We start from the raw sequence: 20134 nt of genomic DNA, 5'->3' as shown, positions 1-20134 counted from the left end.
ATTCTTTGCATGCTGGGCCCTGGGCAGGTGCTTGCAGACGTCTGACAGCACTGTAATGGCACTCGTGGCAGATGCTGACAGGCAGAAATGAGCTGGTCTGTCAATCCCTCAGTTCAAGAGCCCAGGTGGGCTCCTCTTTTCACACGGTGTCTCCAGAAGTCAATGGGTAAGAGTGTTCAAGTGTGTACAGAATAGCAACTGAAACATGGGCTGAAGCCCACCCTAAGGGGAGGACACAGAGACACAGAGACAACAGGCAGACCAGCTAAGGTAGGTGTCAGGTAGCTTTAATGAGCCTGAGGGCCTCTTCCTCCACTTTGCCCCTCCCTCCCTAGGTTTCCCCTTCAGTTCTGAACAGGTCCAGCCTGTCCAAGGCTCTGAGGCTCTTCAATCAAAGGTATTAATTCCTCTGTCCCCTCAGCCGCTCCAGCCGCCTCCGAAGGTCTGGGGGTATCTTCGCTCCGGCTGCCAGCAGCTCTCTTAGTCTCTCTTTAGGAGTCTTGGTAAGCAAGAAATTGCAGGGGACAGGGCCCTCTTCAAAGGTGACCCGGCATCTCCGTGTCACTGAATGGTAGCCCTCAGCACTAGCGGTCACCATATAGTCCCCTGGGGTCAGCAGGCGCCAGTAATCCCCGTCCCATGCTGAGGGAAGTAAAAGGCAAAATCAGGGTCCAGGGGTCTTTGGCTTCCACCTAACTCAAGCCCCCTGGCCCCACCACACACACCAGTTGTGACATCGTGGTTAATCCCATCCACGGCAATGACAGCATCAGCAATCCCAAGCTCTGTATCCTTGTCCCGTACAACTCCTGCAATGCCCATGCGCACCTGTGTGGGGAAAGGTTATCAACACCCTTTCTTTTCTGTGTGAGCACATGACTTTAAGTTAATTTGCTAGCTCTGTTCCACGGCACACCAGATAAAGATGGTAGGTCTACTTTGTTCCTGGGTGACAATACTTATGGTTAAAAATATCCCTGGATCGATAAATTACATCTGGACTGAGAGATGTGGGAAGGCATATCTTTGGACTTCCCCAAGTTTGATGACAGTTGTTATTGGGCTTGTCTTTGGTAGAAGCTTTGGAAGCTATCCTTATGGAACCTTTACAAGGGATATGAAGCTTCTGCCATACTTGAATCTTTTCTGAGAACAGCTCTCCTTAGAATAGCTCTGGGACACTGCTGTGAACCACACAGGGGTGGGGAATATGTAGACTCAAGGCCACACATCAGGCCCTCCTGATCCTGAGGATTTGTTCTGTAAAATTTTGTTTTAGTCAAGAGGTCACACTCATGGATCTGGAATGCTATATGTGGTCCTAAGGCCACAGGTTCCCTATCCCCCGAGCCTGCAATGGAGGCTATTCCTGCTGGCTCTAACATTGTCTAATGCCACACTCTGGCAAATATGCTTCCTGTCCTATATTCTTCCAAGACAACTCGATGCCAAGTGTAGCCCATGGCATCTTGTGTGTCTGAATGTTCAGCTGGACCTTTGAAAACCCCTGGAATGAGCTAGAGGCTAAGTGAACAGACTGGTCAAGAGTGATTCAGGCAATCTGGGGGCCCAGGGGATTTCAATCCTACCTGTTCTAGGTAGGTCAGGAGGGCATCTTTATTGTTCTCCCACTCCTGGGGCAGCTCATTCTGATGAGGGAATTTGTCACAGGACAGCTCCACAGTGACCTCAAAGCAGTTGGTGTGTAGGTAGCTAAAATCATTCATGCCTAGGGATACCAAAGACATTGGAGCCTCAGGGGGCAAGATGGAGTCCCACCTCCCTGGTGTCATCTGTGGGAAGACACTTTAGGGTGGGAACTGATACCAGCACTGCACGTTAACAGCAAGTGATCTTATCGGGGCAGGGGCTATGGGAACAGGCCTAACTCCACCCTCAGGCACATACTCCCAGGAACTGTGTGCCAGTCAGCCCCGTTGATGACGTTGCCGTGCAAAGAGAAGTCCTGGTTGTGGCAGGGTCGGCGGTCTGTGTCCTGCATGGCCCGATTTGTGCCAGCATAGACGGTGCTGAGCCAGCGAAACACAGCATCATCTGGTGTGGGCGTGAGTTCTCGGGCAGCCCACGGGGTCCGTGTCATGTCGAATGGGTAGGATACCACGAGCTCACCCCCATGGAGGTTGGCACTCAGTACAAAAGGGATTCGCTTCATCCACTGGATCACTGCCCGAGTTTCAGGAGCCACCTGGACAGGGGCAGGTCAGGAGGGGCGGTAGATAGAGACAAGGGCCCCCCGGGTGGCAACACTGTCCCCAAAATACTCACGGTGGCATTAGGTAGGATGTAGTAAGTGGGCAGGGGCAGGTGATGGTTGGGAACAGTATGGGGCACCAGCCCGTCATCCTCTGCCTCCCACAGTTGTGTGTTGAGGTCAGCAAAATTGTGGTTAAGGTCAATCCCCTGGTGGTTCCAGCGGCCCTCCGCCCAGCCCACGAGCTCTGAGCCCTGCCAGAGACGGGGATTGTTCAAGCTAAGCAGGCTCCAAACATCAGCGCGGAAGGACAGGACAGGGGGCCCCCATGCCAGGCAGCCTACCCGGCGGTAGGCAGTCTCATAGCCATCAGGGTTCATGGAGGGCAGCAGGTGGATGCGCATCTCGGTGAGCAGCCGGGTTACCCGTGGGTCCCCTCGCAGGTACTCATGGCACAAGAACTGCATCAGGAGCAGAAGCAACTCCCGCCCCAGGGCCTCGTTCCCGTGCATGCCAGCTACGTAGCGCACCTCAGGCTCTCCTGGGAACACGCAGGGGCTCAGAGCCAGCTCCCACCCACAGCCCTGCCCTGTGTCTACCTCTCCCCAGCCCCTCTGCCAGTACCCAGCTCATGCTCCCCAGGCCGATCCGACATTTCCATCACATACAGCTTCAGGCCCTTGTGACTCTTCCCAATGCTGTAGATGCGAGTGATGTTGGGGCACTGCTCGTTCACCTGCTTCATCAGCTGAGGGGTGGGGTGTAACATGCCATGAGGCACTGGAGGATCACACCCAGGGCCAGACCACATGTGGCCACAGAAGGATTTACAAAAGTCAGAGGCGGGCCACACAGATGGGACATCATGACATGGTGCAGGGGCAGACCAGAAGAAGGGGCAGGACAGGGAAGGAGCCATGATAGGGAAACTGAGGCAGAGATTAGCAGTCACAGTGGGAGGGTGTGCATGAGGGCAGTCACAGAAGGTGCTGCCCCAGCAAAAAAGGAACCTGAGATGGGCGGGCCCTCCTTCCCAAGTCACAGAGGTTGTATCTGACCTTCCTCATGGCCTTGTAATCATGATGCTGAAAGTCCAGAGGGTCAGAAGATCCCAGCACAGGTGGCTCAGAGAATAATAGATTGTTAGGATCTGGCAAAGGGTGAGTGGATGGTAAAAGGTGAGGCCACAGTAGAGGATATACCCTGCATCCAGGCCCTGCCCCCCAGCCCTCACTTGCTCACCCACCTGAGACTGGGCAGGCCAGGATCTCAGCCCGGAGACAAGGTGCGCCTCCCTCAAGCCAGGTCTGGGGCAGTAGGCGGATGAAGCGGGCCACCTGGGGCTCTGGCAGGAGGTTTAGCACTGGGGTTTCTGGGTCTGAATTGGCAGGAAATACCTGGGGGCATGGAGTCTATTGTGGGGGGTGCTTAAACCCCAGCAGCCTAACCTAGGATCCAGGAAAGAAGCTCAGGCCTCCAAGCTCAGTATGTAACCCACGCTGGTGGGCTTGGCTGGGACCTGCACACTGCATCCAATAAAGACCCCCTGCCCATGGCTCCGGCCAATGGGCAGCCCTAAGCAGCCATGCTTTCCATCTTGGTCACAGCATGTTAGACTCATACAGCCATGTGGCTCTGGGGCAACCAATCCTAAAGTTGGCCAGGACCCCATTCTGTACCCTGTCTTAAAAAGGGATCCATGAGATGGGGAAGAGCCATGAGGAGGACCATGGTCAAAAGGAGTGTGCCAAGAAGAAAGTGCAGCATGAAGCAGCATCTACCCATGGTGGCATTATCTGGGGGAGGATGTGGGTATGTCTCAAAGCAACCTGGCTCCCAAGGCTGCCAAAGTGGGCATCTGTCCCTTGTCCTCAGAGGAGTCTCAGCCTAGCCAACCATCCTAGCAGTGGGCTGCATGCCCAGCTCCCAGCACAAAGGGCCCCAGACACCGTGGGATCACTCACCGCATCCATCCCACTGCTGTGGTTCTTACTCCCCCACCAGGTCCAACTGTCATTGCTGAACTGGACTTTGTATGATGTGACCCAGTCATACCTGGCAGGTCAGGCAGGGAGAGATCATCAGTGCCCCCCCAGACTCCCATCCCAGTCCTCCTGTGTCCCACCCACAACTTCCTAGCCTGGGGCTAGCCTGTCTCACCTCCAGACCGAGTTCCTGCCCTGTGTGACAACACCTGAGAAGCGGGTGGGGTGCCCAGCATCCACCTGAAGCCACGGCTCAGTGTCCTGCTCCTCAGCACACCAGCCTCCATCATATAGATCACCATCCTCCAGGCCTGACTGTGGACAAAAGACATGGTGATCAGGCCCAGATGGACAGAGTAGGGTGAGTCAGGATAGGGAGGGGGCAGGGAAGAAGCTCCCGGCAGTTGCCTTGTCTAGCTCTGAGACCTGGGCACTGAGGAAAGGTTGCTGACCTGGATGTTGAGCCGACCTCGGTGTGGTCCAAGACCAAAGGACTGGCTGCTGGATGCCTCTAGCTGGTGATCTGAAACTCGAAGGGACTCCAGGCCCAAAGGGGGACAGCCTGGGGCCAGAACAGAGTGGTGAGACAGAACCAGAGGGAGAGTAGTCAGGCAGACGGGAAGCTGAGCCTAAGCTTGCTCATGGGCTAGGCAGGCAGGGAGCATGCCCAGGCTCACAAGGCCAAGAGCTGCACTGGTAAGTGCTCCAGGGGGTTACAAGCCTGGGCAGGGCCCCTGGACAGGAAGTACCTGGCTCCTGTTTCTCAGTGAGGTTGAGGGTCTCTGCTGGGCTGGTGGTCACCACTGGCCTAGCAGTCACCAGAGGACTAGGACGAGTCAGCTTCTTTCGCTTCTTCATAATAATCTTTTTCTTCTTGATGACTCGAATCCGGACATGCTGTTCTGATGTTCCTGAGGTCCAGGGAAGTACAGCCCCGGGGGAGGGAAGAATGGCATGAAACCCCAGAAAGGTCTGCCAGGCCAAAAAGGCATGTGAGCCCACACCAGGCCATACTGCAAGTACCTCACAGCCTTAGCATGCATAAAAAGGCCTGCAGTCTAACCCCAACCTCTAACCCCAACCTACCTCTTCAGCCACTTTTCTGGTTCCTTCTCCTTCCCAACATGACCACAAGTTTGGCCAGCCTCACCTCTTACTCTCAAACCCAGTGAAGGGCTACCCTCAGCCACTAGGAACTGCATGCTTGCTCCAAAGGGCTGAGTTTCATTCTTTACCTACAGACTTTAAACTAGCTGTTCCCTCCGCTATAATACCATCCACCACCTCAGAACTTTTTTTTTTTTTTTTTTTTTGAGACAGTCTCAAGCTACGCCCTGGGTCGAGTGCCATAGCGTCACAGTTCATAGCAACTTCCAACTCTTGGGCTTAAGCAATTCTCTTGCCTCAGCCTCCCAAGTAGCTGGGACTACAGGCACTGGCTACTTTTGTTGTTGTTGTTGTTGCAGTTGTCATTGTTGTTTTAGTTGGCCCAGGCTGGGTTGGAACCTGCCAGCCTTGGTGTATGTGGTCAGGGGCTGCCCACCTCAGAACGTTTTTTGCCTCTCAAATTGTTTTGCATCTCATCCCTGATTCCCTTCAAGGAGAATTTCTTCCTCCTTAGATCTCATCCCCCAAAGACCCTGTACTGCCTCTACTGTTGTGTCTGTCCTCTGGGCTGAGATGTCCTGTCCTCAAATCCACGTTTCCCTGGGGGCTGAGGTTTTCTAGGGCTGGCCTGCCTGTGGGTCTGTCCTTCAGCACAGGGCTTGCACAGAGCTGGTGTGCTAGTTCCCTACTCAAGCTGCACAGCGGCCTCAGAACAGGCTGCGAGCCTTATGTCCCATGCCCCTGTGCCTTTGCACACTCTGCTTCATTCTTGCCTGTTTCTCTTGAGATGTTTCTGACTCACAGATACTCACCCTTCCGGACTCACTTCTTGCCTCCTCTAGAAGCCCCCGAGCGCCATCCACCCGCTTGCCAGATGGGTGTCAGCTCCCAAGTGTAAGAAACTGGGAGATTAGGCCCTGTCCACCACCCACCACCACCCCACCCCTGGTGGGAGCCAGCGCCAGCCTCAGTGAGAGCACTGTCCCTCCGCCCCTGTTGTCCTTTCTCCCAGTCCCTTGCCCTCAAACTCTCCTACACAGTCCTGTTCTGCCTCTTTCAATCTCAGTGTTTCTGCACCTCCTTTTCCCCTCCTGCTGGCACTGGCCTCAATTTCCTTATCTGGGAAAGGGCAAGTTTTGGCGTTGGAAGAGGCAGCATCCTACAGCGCCTGCCCCGGGACTGCTGACTAGTCTGGCCGGATCGGGGCTGCTGAGTCAGCAGCCATCGGGCGGGCAGAGAGAGAGTGTGTGTACGTGTGTATGCATGTGTGTGTGTGTTTGTGTATGTGTAACGGCGCGTGCGTGTGTGTGGGCGCGCGTGCATGTGTGGTGAGCGCGCATGTTGGGGAGGGGTCGCCCCAGGGTCAGGAGAGCGGGGCAACCCTTGCCGAGAAGCGGTGGGGGAAGCTCACCGTTCGCCCTCTCCGCGGGCAGCTGAGCCGGACTGCTACGCTGGGCGGGGGTCGAGCCCGGAGCCTCGGTGGTGGAGGGCGGCGCAAGGCCCGGCAGCGAGGCGCCGGGCGCCCCCAGACCCAAACCGACGGCAGGCGCGAAGGCGGCCAGGGTGAACAGAAGACCCCACATGGTGAGGGTCGGGAGGCAGGAGGGGACGCGCGGGGCCGGCGGCTGCGGGTGGGTTCGTCTCTTCCTGCCGGGCGCTGTGCAGCCCCCCGCCCCTTCCTGCCCGCCCGCGCCGTCGCCACACGCCCCTCGCAGCCTCCGGCCCGCCCACAGCCCTCTCGCTGGCCCGAACTTCGGAGGAGAGGGGAGGGCCGGGGCAGAGCAAACAGGGCGGACCCTCGAGGGGCCGCCCGAGGTCTCCGGACCCTCCCCACTCCCAGCAAAACTGCCGGGTCCTCTCCGGCCTTCCCGAGCTAACCATCCTCCCTCGTGCGCAGCCCTTTACAGTCTGCAAAGCCACACAATTAGCTTAGTCCCGCGAGGCACCCGTCGCACAGCGGGCACCCACTTTGTACCATGCATGATGCCAAACACTTTATACGTGGCCTCGCAATCAAACCTCATTTTACAGACTAGTCAACTGAGGCTCAGAGCGACTAACCGACGGCCAGGGTGGCAAAGCTGAGAACCTTGGAAGGAAACTACAATCCTGGAGGGAAATCCATCCAGAGCCAGAGCCTGGGCGGTGGGACAGGAGTGGGAGAGAGTGAAGGGAAACTGAGGCGGGGCATAGGGCGCCAGCGGAGGTTGGGGGAAGGGCTGATCCTCCAAGAATCTTTCAGAAAGACTACCCAAGGGGCCCAACCAGAGATGACGCTTCCCACCCCCACCCCCACCACCCGGCCCCGCCTCCCCCCTCTCCTCTCCCTTCCCTCCCCTGCTCCTTTGCTCCGGCCTGCCACGTTCCGGGGTTACATAACATGAGGAGAGAAACTGGAGCGGGCTGGGACCAGGGATGGAGGGGCTGAGGCTTGACTTGGGCCCTGCCCTCCCCCTCCAGCTCTTTGCACCCCCTCCCCTATTCCCCTGGGAAGCCAGCAGCCCTAGATCTCTATTTGTGGGACTCTTCCAGAGCCAGAGATGCCAGAGCACTGGACCCTTCCCATCCTCCCTCCAATGCCCCCTTTGACTCCTCCACCCCTGGGTCTCCTCCAGAAAAGGAAGAAAACGTGTCCAACTGTGTGCACTTGGCCTTGCAAGGAGCCCTCCAGGATGATGCTGCCATCTCCACAAGAAGCGATGCCCAGAGGTAGCTGGGAATCCTCTGGAGTGCACAGTCCTGATCAAATATTTTTTGCTGGGCCACTATCTGTAAAAACAATTTAAATCACCCAAAAGCAACGAGTCAGCACCATTCTGGCGGCCCAACCTTACAGGAATCCTGGAAAGAAATACTGCACCGCTCTCTGGAACCAAGGCTCACCATGGGGAGGGATAGCCCCATCGGCACCAGTCCTAGAGCTCCTTAAGACATCTGGTCCACCCCACTCGCGCCAGGTACGCGCGCCCAAGGCGAGTAACCAGACAGGGCCCAGCAACCCAATCCTGCCTGGGAGCGCTTAGACGGCTCCATGAGCTTGCCAGGTGCCTGGGACCGGGCACGGGGTGATGGGGGAGGGTAGCAAATTCAAGGGAGATGCTACAGAATAGGTACTTCCTGGGCACAGGGTTGAGGCAGGTGGGCAACACTGCAGGCTTATTTTCCCAAGGTAGGAGGTTGCGGTCCCAACAGGTCTTAAGGGCTGCTTCAGCCACCTGCCAGAGTGGAGTCTGGCCACTTCCCAATCTCTGGCCCCCACGCGCCCATCCAAGTTTGGCAGCAGGGTGTCAAGGGGAGAAAAGTGGTACAGGGGCACAAGGAACAGGACATCTCAGCCTCCTGAGGCTCCCATCTACTCTAAGCCTTTATTCTCTTAAAAGCCAAGTGTCAAGTTCCTCCTAGCTCAAGTCCCTAGTGGGCTCAACTGCAAGACCCTTCAAGACCAAATTCTTCCTAGCCACACCTTTCCCCGCCCCTCCACTGTCCCTGGCTCCCATCCCTACAGGCGCACTGCTCCTCCAGGGCCCCAGCCCCTCCTGGCCTTCCTGCCTTTGCACTTGTGAACCAAGTTTGCATTCTCATCATTCAGATTTCATTTCAATGTCACTGCTTCCAAAGGCTTACCCTGACCACTCTGACTAGCTCTATCACCCTGTACACTGTCTTCTTTTATCATCTTTTATGGTCAAGGCACTCAACAATATCCGAAATTATCTTGTTTTATTTGTTATTCATTCACTGTTCAGTGCCTCCCTCACAACCAGCAGGAGGTAAGTGCCCCTCTGGAAGAGGCTTTGCACCCAAATGTTCACAGCTGCACCTCAAGGCCTACAACGGCACCTGGTCCCTAGTCAGCACTCTTGTTAAAGTACGTGTGTAATATATTCAAGGCTATATGCTGCAACCCTTTAATACAGTTCCTCATGTTGTGGTGACCCCCAACCATAAAATTATTTTCGTTGCTATTTCATAACTGTTATTTTGCTACTGTTATGAATCATAATGTAAACATCTGATATGCAGAATGGTCTTAGGTGACCCCTGTGAAACGGTCGTTCGACCCCCAAAGGGGTCGCGACCCACAGGTTGAGACTTCTGCTATAGGGGACCAAGCATGGCTGAAGAGGAGCTGACCCTGCCCAACATATCAGGTTTGCAGGAGAGGAGTTGGCAGCCCATGAAGTGAAGACCCCACTCTCTAACAGAATAGAGTAGGTCAGCTGTTTTCCCATCAACCCCTGGGAGCCAGATCTGCAGGTTGCTCAGATCTCTGGTGTCCCCAGTGCCCCTTTCTTTCCCTTCCCACCATTCTGCAGCCCTATTGCAACCCTTAGAATCCCTTCTTAACCTTCTATTCTTCCTGAGTGCCTCAGCACTTTCTCAGGCTCCTCTGCAATCCTGACCCAGCTGGCATCTCTGGTTCTTGCTACTGAGTAACTAGGACCACAAAGGCCCAAAGCTCCAAAGCAGGATCTGGAGGTGGGGGCTCCAGGGGCACAGTGACAGGTTTGCATTCAGGTACCTGCACAGCCAAAACTCTACAGCCAGGAGCTAGGTAGATCTTTCATGGTCTGGGATGGGTGTGTGTTGCAACTCACAACTGAATAAGACTTGGTGGTGGCATCTGCCCCAAAGGGATTTTAATTTAAGGAATGGGCTAGGAATCTCTTGCCAGCTTCTTGGTGTGATCAGGTAGAGGATAGATGACTTTGGTGGCATACAGACTTCATTTTACATGTCCCTTCTATCATTTGTTTTGTATGGGAACCATATAAACTGGGTACAGTAGCTCACACCTGCAGTCCTACCTACTTAGGAGGCTGAGGCAGGAGGATCCGTTGACCCAGGAGTTTGAGACCAACCTGGGTAATGATCTAGTGAGACCTCATCTTTGGGAAAAAAAAAAAAAGGAGCCATATCTTTCTCCTAAATTGGCTGGGTGGTGAAGTGAGGTAACATGTGGTCCCAGAGAGTCCCTAGATTAATCAGATGAATTAAGGGTATTAAAGGTGGGGGGAAAGGCTTAATGCATTCCTGTTTCTCACATGTACATAAGTGGAATAAAAAAATATCAAGGAAAAGAAAGGAGGCTGTTGTGTCCAGCTGCACAAATAGTGGCATCTACTGCCTGACTGTGCCTCTTACCTCCTGTCCCTGGTGCTAAGGCAGAACTCATTCCTGGCCAGGTGCTCTCCCTGCTGATGTAGGTGAGCATTGGTGGGAACTCAATTGATGGCACTAGGTAGGATCTCTCCCAGCTTTCTTTCTTTTGCACTCCTCAAAGTGTGCTTGGTGTACCCTGGAAACTTTAACGTTAAAGATGCGGAATCTCTTCTGGACCTATTGAATCAGAATCTGCATTTTAACCTAATCCTGGGAGGATTCAACCCCAGGAGAGTCATATGCACTATAAAGGCTGAGAAGCGCGATAGTTAGGTTTAGAGCACCTCCATCTAAAAAGCAGGCAATTCACAACTTTCTGAGTTAGATGATGTTTAATGCTGTCACTGGTCATTTTATCTTAAGCCACAGAAGTATATCCACATAGAATTAGGAAATAGATTTTTCAGTTATCCTGGGAGGGTATGTTCTTGATCTTCACAGCATGAACCTATATTATATAGGGTCACTTTTTGCAGCTAAATCATTTTTTATCAAAATACTACACAATATAGTTTAAAAGGTAGATCACATTTAGGCTTATAGTAGAAGACCCTACACTATGCCTTTCCATCCCCGACTCAACCACTTCTTCTTCTTTTTTTTTTTTTTTTTTTTTTTTTGAGACAGAACCCCATTCGTTTGCTCTGGGGTACAGTCCCATGGCATCACAGCTCAACCTCAACTCTGGCTCAAGAGATCCTCTTGCCTCAGCCTCCTAAGTAACCAGGACTACAGACACTCACCACAAAGCCTGGTTAGTTATTTGTTGTTTGTTTGTTTTTCTATTTTTAGTAGAGATGGGATCTTGCTCTTGTTCAAGCTGGTCTCAAACTGCTGAGTTCAGATGATCCACCTGCCTTACCCTCCTAGAGTCTGGGATTACAGGTGTGAGCCATCAAGCCCAGTCCCAAGTCAACCACTTTTAATTCTTTTTGTTATAATTTTTCTCCTGTATTTATATCCATGCTTTTATCACTATTTCTTAATTATTCTATGTTTAGATGTTATGTATGGATTTCCTGCTGTGGAATTAAGGATTTCGCTTTCCTACCACCCTCCCTCCTCAACACACACACTTCCAGGTAACACAAACTTTCCCTCCTTCCATCCTCCCAAAGAGCTATTTCATCATTTGGATTCAATATTTAGTGCTTTTTTTTTTTTTTTTAGATAGAGTCTCACTTTGTCTTCCTTGGTAGAGTGCCATGGTGTCATAGCTCACAACAACAGCAACTTCAAACTCTTGGACTCAAGCAATTCTCTTGCCTCAGCCTCCCAACTAGCTGGTACTACAGGTGCCTGCCACAATACCCAGCTATTTATTTTTATTTTTAATTTTTTGCAGTTTTTGGCTGGGGCTGTGTTTGAAACCACCACCTCTGGTATATGGGGCTGGTGCCCTAGTCCTGGAGCCACAAGCGCTGCCCAACCTGGCTATTTTTAGAGACGGGGTCTCACTCTTGCTCAGGCTGGTCTCAAACCCATGAGCTCCGGGCAATCCACCTACCTCAGCCTCCCAGAGTGCTAGGATTACAGTCATGAGCCACCACGCCCAGACAATATTTAATACTTTTATTACGATGAGGTAAACATTATTATTCAACTTTTTGTGCTCCCTGGAGTTAGTAATCACTATGTTTTATCATTTGTTTGATTTTCTGGGCACCAATTGCTAATTTAATCCCAAAGGTTCCAGTAGAACCTAATATTTACTCTGAACATGTCTAAACACAGGAAATACATCTTCCAGGAGCTTCCTTAAAAAGGGGTATATGCAAGGTCAAAGTTTTGGGACCTTGGATGACTGAAAATGCCATTATTCCACCCTCACACTTAATACTCACTTAGGCAGATAATCATTCCTCAGTTGGAAACCATTTCCTCTTTGGGGGGCATTGCTTTATTTTCTTCTAGTTACCAGTGTTAGAGTTGAAAAGCCTGATAGCATTCTGACTTCTGGTTCTATATATGTGATCTTTTTCATTTGGAGAAGCTCTTAAGTAGGTCTTTTTATCCCTGGTAACTTGAATTTCATCATATGTCTTGATGTCAGTCCTTTTTCTTTTCATTTTAGACACTGTCTTGCTCTGTTGCCCAGGCAGTACAATAATAGCTCACTGCAGCCTTGAACTCCTGGGCTCAAGCAATCCTCCTTCCTTAACCTCTCGAGTAGCTAGGACAACAGGTACATAGAACCACACTCAGCTAATGTTTTAAATTTTTTGTAGAGGTCTCGCTATGTTGCTTAGGCTCGTCTCAAACTTCTGGCCTTAAGCAATCCTCCCACTCTTCCCTCAGCCTCTCCAAAGCACTGGAATTACAGGCATGAGCAACTGCACCCAGCCTGTTTTTCATTGATTGAACTGTGAATTTGCTGGGACCTAAAGAATCATGTCCTTCATTTCTTGATTTTAAGAAATTCCCCCTTGTTTCTCTCCATTCTAATTTTCTAGATTTCTATCATTCAAATATTGATCCTCTAATTTCATTGTCTTTTTTCTTCATGGGCTTCAGTTATTATTTAACTTTCTGGCTCGGCGCCTGTGGTTCAAGTGGCTAAGGCGCCAGCCATATACACCTAAGGTGGCGGGTTCAAATCCAGCCCGGGCCCACCAAAACAACAATGAAGGCTGCAACCAAAAAAAAAGCCAGGTGTTGTGGTGGGTGCCTGTGGTCCCAGCTACTTCAGAGGCTGAGGCAGGAGACTCGCTTGAGCCCAGGAGTTGGAGGTTGCTGTGAGCTGTGATGCCACAGCACTCTACCCAGGGGGACAGCTTGAGGCTCTGTCAAAAAAAAAAACTTTCTGGAAGATTTCCTTAACAGCTCATCAGAAGTTGACTCTATCATTTGATAAATTCCATTAGTAAAATTTACCTCCAGTAACTGATCACAGCATAGCTGCAGTTCCATACTGTGGGTAACTAAGTGGCCATCCAGAAATCAAAGGCACGCCAACCTCCTTTTCTCAAATGACGTGTTCATTATGTTTCACTGAGTTGTGATTGGGTCAATGAATCTGACTTCAGACACCAATTCTCTTCAGGCTCCCCAAGACCACTCTCAGGTTCAATGATTCACAAGAGGGACTCACAGAACTCAACAAAGTACTTATATTTGGGGTTGCAGTTTATTATAAAGAATACAGATTAAAACCAGCAATGGGAAGAGGTACATAATGCAGGATCCAGCAGACCCTAGGCACAAGCTTCCAGTTATCCTTGGGAAGTGGAGCTGTGTGGATAGTCCTTAATTCTCTCAGCATCACATAAGACAACATGCACAGAACATTGCTAATGAGGGAGCACACTGGTTTTTATTGGGGGTCACTCTCATTGGTTGATTGCCCGTGTGGCTGACCTTAGTTCAGCCCCTCTAGACGTCAACGTCCAAACTCCCAGATAAAAATCACATCACGGTCTGATATAGCCCGAGGTCCCCAGGTAAACAAAGACATTTGTATCAGCCAGAATATTCCAGAAACTTAGAGCTTACTTCCCAGGAGGGAGCTCAGCAAAAGCTGAACCATTCTTTCAGATGTTCAGGGTTTAGACAACTCGGACTCGCTGAGTTACTCCTTTCTGCAGTATATGCTGTCAGTGCCCCTTTACTGCCCCTTCACTGAAGTCCCCTTCACTGAATGGTGCCCCCATTTCTGCTGTTTAAGTTCTCACTGCTCCTAGGTCACAGCTGTCTCCTCTCTTCAGATGAATGTCCTCAGCTGATAGGAGCTGCCTCACCCAGAAGGTTACACTTTTCAGCCACCACCTTCTCCCCAATTCCCAAACCCCATGGGGAAGCCATAGCCAATGACTGACACGACGGTACATGTTGGGACCAACTCTATGGTACAGTTCAAGTTCAGGGCCAGGCTAAGGCTAGACTCCAGCCAAGGCCATATCTTAGCTTAGCTCTTCCCTGCCTTGTCCTGTTTCCCTTCCCTTACTGTCCTAAAAGTTTTCCTCTTGAGAGCACTCCCTCAATAAACCATGTGTACTGGGATCTGCATCTCAGGCTCTGCTTTCAGGATGACCCAGGATCTGGCACAGTGCCTGGCACATAGGAAACAATACATTGATTGCTGAATAAATAATACACTCTGAGGAAGTTACAGACAGCTCTCCTGTATGCAGAACACCTGGTGGATAGTGAACCCTTAATTACCCCTTAATTACCCCCCTTATCCCACTTCTGCAATATGAAGTAGCCTCATCTTGATGGGATCATCAGGACTTGACCCTCAGGTCTGCATATTCAGGAATGCGATCTTGTGGATGCATCCAGAATCAATCAGGCTCAGGGGACTAGCAATCTTAAACCTTAATGCTAATTTCCTAATTTGCAAAAACAATTGGAACTTAAACAAACAAACAAACAAAAAATGCTGGGATCTCCTGTTATACTGTCACCTTGTGGACAAATCTACACTTTAAAGCCCAGTTGTTGAATAAGCAAGAAGAGCCAGAGCAAGGGCAATCTAATCAGTGGGTAATCCCAAGGGCTGGTGACATAGGCTTTACGGACTGACAAGCCCATCACCCTCAGAGATGCCAAGGCCATCAGGCCTGAGCTTTTGCTGGAGGCAGATATGCAGCCTGATTCTTGTTCTAGCCCCTCCTCTGCTAGGGGATGTATGGCCACTGTCTTCCCCCTCAGTTTTCTTTAAAAATACGATGTGAGGACAAGGACTAAGTTCTCTTAATTATGACACATTACCATGCTTTGCCTCTCAAGTCACTTGGCTGGAACTTCTGTAGCCACCACCCATTTACAGGTTGCCAATGGGATAGACTTCTTTTCCAGGTGACCAATCCCTTCATTAAATGTTCACTTTCCCTAATTTCTTTTTTTTTTTTTTTCTGCAGTTTTTGGCTGGGGCTGGGTTTGAACCCGCCACCTCTGGCATATGGAGCCTGCGCCCTACTCCTTTGAGCCACAGGCGCTGCCCCATCCCTAATTTCAATTTTTTTTTTTTTTTTTTTTTGCAACAGAGCCTCAAGCTGTCGCCCTGAGTACAGTGCTGTGGCTTCACAGCTCACAGCAATCTCCAACTCCTGGGCTCAAGTGATTCTCCTGCCTCTGCCTCCCAAGTACCTGGAACTAAGACACCCACCACAACGCCTGGCTATTTTTTTTTTTTTTTTGGTTGCAGCCATCATTGTTGTTTGGCGGGCCCAGGCTGGATTCAAACCCTCCAGCTCAGGTGTATGTGGCTTGCCCCTTAACCCCTTAAGCCACAGGCGCTGAGCCCCTAATTTCATTTTTAGAGAGTAACTTTTTTTTTTTTTTTGGAGACAGGGTCTCCCACTGTTGCCCAGGCTGGAGTACAGTGTTGTGAGATGTGATCATAGCTCACAAGCAACGTAAAACTCCTGGGCTCAAGCGATCCTCTCACCTCAGCTCCCAAGTAGCTGGCATTACAGGAGCATGCCACAATGCCTGGCTCCTCAGAGAGTAACCTAAACCTCCAATATAGGGGTCACCAGGTCTTAGCCCTCTTAGATTCACATCTTCTACCCCATTTTTGAAACCCCAGTATCTGTAACCCCTCCCACCCACTATAGTGCTTAGAACACCTAAATGTCCCCTGCTTAGTAGTCATGTGGGAACCTGCCTCAGGTGCCTCCCTGGCAGACCTCTCTGCACTCCAGAACTGAAGGCCTGAAAAATCCCCCATAAGGGCCCACAGGCATCACCCCACTCTCATGGAAGAAAGCCGGGGACAGTGATATTGAATGACTTGCCCCTGGACACACATCTCTGGGAACTCACAACAAGCAGAAAGTCCTTCTCCTTGGACAGATGCCCAAGTAGTAATGGGGATAGAATGCCTTCCTGACGACACAGATCCCCATGGGAGGGCCCTAGGGCAGAGAAGTAGCAGAGGCAAGAGGGTGAGTCTTAGTTCTCAGAAATCCCTGACTTCCTGGCTAAGCCCCACCTAGGCCACCAGCTGCTTATGAGGCCAGACCTGCAGCAGCCCCCTCCCACCCCAGAGCCTTGCCTGGCTACGGGTCACAATGCCCCGGCTGCCCAGTCCCAGAATGGCTCACCTAAATGAGAGGAGGTGAGGAGGGTTTGGTGGGTGGGTATGCAAGGAGGGGGCATTCCCAAGAAGCCCAATTCCCTTCTCTCTCAGATCACCCTCCAGTGTCTGCCAGGGCCCCACCCCTCCCGCAGTCCCACCCCAGACTTCTTCCAGCACTGTTCTTCATGCCACCTCCACCTCCCTCCATGACCCGGCTCTACTTGCCCAGGCCCAAAGCCTTTGCAGATTCAATGCCAGTTCCTCCCAGGGGCCTGGGTGCTGGGGAGGGATTGGGTAGTCCAGAGCATCCATGTGTATCTCCCTGTAACTCTAGCCAGGCCCAGCTCCTGGACAGTGTCCTGGGGATGGGGGCACTAGGGTTGACGATTCGGGCAATCTTTTCCACGGCTGGCCCAGCTCTACTGCTACTACTGCTACTGGTCAGCTTCCTTGCCTTTGACCTGCTCCATAGGTAAGTGGACAGCAGCCTGGCAGGTGGGCATGGTAGGTGAGTGGGCAAGTGATCCACTTCCCTAAGCCCAATTGCCACTCTCTCTCTCCACAGGCCTGCAGGTCCTAACCTGCCACAGCACAGGCTTCTCACAAGGGGTCAGAGTCAGGGAGCCGGTGAAGGTCCAGGACAGCAGGAGGCTCTCCTCCAACCAGCGGGGACAGTCACTGGACAGCTCAGCCTTCAGGATGCACTGCTACTACTACTCATGGGACTGGGGCTGCTCCTTGGAGCCCGTGGCATGCCCGCAGCCCTGTTGGGTCTGGCTTTCTGCCTCCACCCATGGGCCTGAGTGCCCTTCCAAAAACATTGTGTGCCCTAAAAATATACTGGCCATCCTCTTCCTCAGGCCTTCTTTCCTCCATCATGGCTGGGTAGGTGGGAGGTTACCCCTTTATTCCCAGCCTAAACCTCAGGTGACCTCTGGCCTCCTAATATGGGGAGTGGATACCTGGGACTGAGGCTCAGGGCAGCAAGAGAAGGCAGCTAAGAGACAGGGGTCCCAGGGCAGGATGTAGTAGCCATCTCAGAGCCTGTGAATTGGGGGCAGCCACTCTGGCCTCTTCTGTGGTTCTAGAGAATGAAGCGCAGAGAAAAAGACTTGCAAGGAAGTGGGGTGGGCATAGGTATCAGTCAATAGGCAAGGGACAGCGATGCAGGAAGGGCCCCCACAGAAAGCATGAGAAGCTCTATCTGCAGGGCTCACCAGCCTCCCCTGCCAGGCTGGAGGGCCCATGTAGAAGGACTCAGGTGAGCCTCACACCCTGCAGTGGCTCCTCTCTTGGCAGGACCCCACCCCAGCCCGGGTCACAAAGGGACTCCTCTTTGGAGGGTGGGGGTAGGTGAGAGTGAGGGCTTGGAGCTGGTTGCCAGGTCCTCCTTGGGCACTGCAGGACGCAACATGACTTAGGTGACTCTGCCCAGAGGTAAGTCCCAGGCCCCAGCTCCCAGCTCCAACCTACCCATGCTGGCACCCTCCTGACCCCTGCACCCCCACCTTCCCTGGGCTCCCAGACAACTCCGGGGCTGCTCCTGCAGCTAGCCTGGCTTCTCTCCAGGTGCACCAGCCATGATGCAGCAGCCGCGAGTGGAGACAGATACCATCGGGGCCGGCGAGGGGCCACAGCCAGCAGTGCCCTGGTCGGCCTGGGTCATGCGGCAGGTCTGGGCACGCTGGTGGGCATGCCATGTGCCCCCACGCTGGGCCCAGTGGTGGAACACATCGGGCTGGCGGCAGCCATTGCAGCGTGTGCTGTGGTGTCTGGAGGGGATACTCTACCTGCTGCTGGCACTCGTACTGTGCCATGCCCTCTTCACCACCGGCTCCCACCTGCTGAGCTCCTTGTGGCCTGTTGTGGCTGCAGCATGGCGCCACCTGCTGCCGGCTGTCCTGCTGCTGGTGCTCAGTGCCCTGCCCGCCCTCCTCTTCACCGCCTCCTTCCTGCTGCTTTTCTCCACACTGCTGAGCCTCGTGGGCCTCCTCACCTCCATGATGCACCCAGGCTATGCTCAGGACTTGGACCAATAGAAGGGCAACCCCATCCGGCTGCCTGTGTCTGTTGAGCCCTGGCATAGGGCTTGAGGCCCAGGGGAGAGGGAGGGCAGTGGGATCAGGGTCTCCTTCCTCAGCAGGCATCAGACCCACAGTCCCTAGCACCAGGGCATGTGTGGTGTTGCAGGTAGCCTGGCCTGGCCTCTGGGCATTTCCTCAATCGATGCTGGAGATGCCTAGTGTGAGGCACCAGAGGCTTTGAGAAGGGGGACAGGATAGATTGCTTAGCTAGGGGCAGAGCTTGGCCAAGCCACTGACAGTCTCCTTGTGGATGTGGTGACACCACTGAGGTCTACTTGGCAACTGGGAGCATCTTTTTCTATAGCTGCTCAGCTGTCTCAGCTTTCTCAGCTTTAGACTTGCTGAGAACTTCTACGAGGGACCCCTGGACTTTCCATTCCTCCCACCAATTCCTTCTTTCTACTTCCAGGAAAACCCCAGGCTCTAGAAAAGTCCCCACTGACAGAAACCTAGCAGAGAGAAGGCCGGCCAGAGTCCATGAGACCTCAACTCACCTCCTAAACCTCTTAGCCTAGGCATGTCCCACCCTAGAGTTTCTCAATCCACATCCTCAACTCTGAGAAATGGGCTGACCAGGATAGTGAGTACCCAGAAAGTACCTACTCACTCTTTAAGAACCTCAAGGTCTGCCATGGAAAAGTGAACAAGTCCCATTTCACCCACCCTCACAGTGTACAGCCTGAACCAATTAATCCTTTTGAACTTCAGCATTATTAAGTAGGTCCCAACCCTGTCATGGAGTTGTTGTGGAGTCAAAGGCAATATTTGTGAAGCACTTTTTTAAAAACCAAAACACTGTAAGATGTTGTTTTGAGCTCTAAGGAAACTCTGTAGGCTCAAAAGATTTTTTGAACCTGAAGGAAAAGGCATAAAGCCTCCTTGGGCTTTCAGAAAAATGTTCTGTCTCGGATAGAATTTTGGCCCTGAAGTGGGAAACAGAAGTTGGATGGGTGTGGACAAGATGTAAAAGGCTGTGTCATGAAATCTCAAAATGTGCAGATGTTGAACTCTTCTGATTGTGAAATGCTTGGGCCTGGGACTTGGTGCCAGGAAATGCTAGCACAGCTGTGTGAATGGGAAAAGCATAGCCCCAGGGTTTTCAAACCTGACCCAGCAAGCAGCTTACAGCACCAGAAGGGCCTTGGAAGGTGGTGTCCCTTTATTCTCCTATTTGCACACCTGCTGACCCCTTCAAACAAAACATTGAGTAATCAGTTATTACCAAGTAAGGTACATGACAGACACCTTTACCCACAGCTAAGACCTACCCATCTGATCCCTACCCAATCCCAGGCCATCCTCAACTTCCACCCAGTTCTGATCTCTATTTTATATCTAACCTTAAAATCCTTGTTCCTGAAGCGCCGGTGGCCCTATCTCCGACCACCTATTCAGGCCCTGGGAACCAACCACTAGAACTCTGGCTCATTTTTGCCCAAGTTCACTTACTATAAAGTTTCCAAACTGTCTGCCACTGGTTAGATGGCTTCAACATCAGTGCCTGAAACCCAAGGACCAGACCTTCCTGTTTCTTTGTTGTTCTCCCTACAATATAGCC

At 52.2% G+C, this 20134-nt stretch overlaps 3 protein-coding genes across 3 annotated transcripts; 2 read left to right on the top strand and 1 right to left on the bottom strand.

Moving 5' to 3' along the window:
* Nucleotides 1–263: 263 nt before the first annotated feature.
* Nucleotides 264–6956, bottom strand: CPXM1 (carboxypeptidase X, M14 family member 1). The gene is made up of 14 exons (XM_003788065.1): nucleotides 6716–6956; nucleotides 4947–5108; nucleotides 4650–4759; nucleotides 4373–4512; nucleotides 4177–4267; nucleotides 3459–3609; nucleotides 3271–3362; nucleotides 2837–2960; nucleotides 2557–2753; nucleotides 2287–2466; nucleotides 1909–2206; nucleotides 1590–1729; nucleotides 726–828; nucleotides 264–642 (listed from the first exon to the last, which is right to left on the bottom strand). The coding sequence occupies exons 1-14, from the start codon at nucleotides 6885–6887 to the stop codon at nucleotides 401–403; spliced, it is 2202 nt and encodes a 733-aa protein (XP_003788113.1). The 5' UTR covers nucleotides 6888–6956; the 3' UTR covers nucleotides 264–400.
* Nucleotides 6957–16698: 9742 nt separating this feature from the next.
* On the top strand, nucleotides 16699–17295 carry CUNH20orf141 (chromosome unknown C20orf141 homolog). The gene is made up of 2 exons (XM_003788064.1): nucleotides 16699–16964; nucleotides 17058–17295. The coding sequence occupies exons 1-2, from the start codon at nucleotides 16699–16701 to the stop codon at nucleotides 17293–17295; spliced, it is 504 nt and encodes a 167-aa protein (XP_003788112.1).
* Nucleotides 17296–17843: 548 nt separating this feature from the next.
* Nucleotides 17844–18544, top strand: TMEM239 (transmembrane protein 239). Its single transcript, XM_003788063.2, has 2 exons — nucleotides 17844–17929; nucleotides 18062–18544. The coding sequence occupies exon 2, from the start codon at nucleotides 18073–18075 to the stop codon at nucleotides 18529–18531; it is 459 nt and encodes a 152-aa protein (XP_003788111.1). The 5' UTR covers nucleotides 17844–17929; nucleotides 18062–18072; the 3' UTR covers nucleotides 18532–18544.
* The last annotated feature ends 1590 nt before the right edge of the window (nucleotides 18545–20134 follow it).

This window comes from Otolemur garnettii, unplaced genomic scaffold (genome assembly GCF_000181295.1).
Source record: "Otolemur garnettii isolate 467f Iridium unplaced genomic scaffold, OtoGar3 scaffold00025, whole genome shotgun sequence".
Taxonomy (NCBI): Eukaryota; Metazoa; Chordata; class Mammalia; order Primates; family Galagidae; genus Otolemur; species Otolemur garnettii.
Note: the sequence above shows the minus strand (reverse complement) of the source record. Positions and strands in the feature narration are given on the sequence as shown.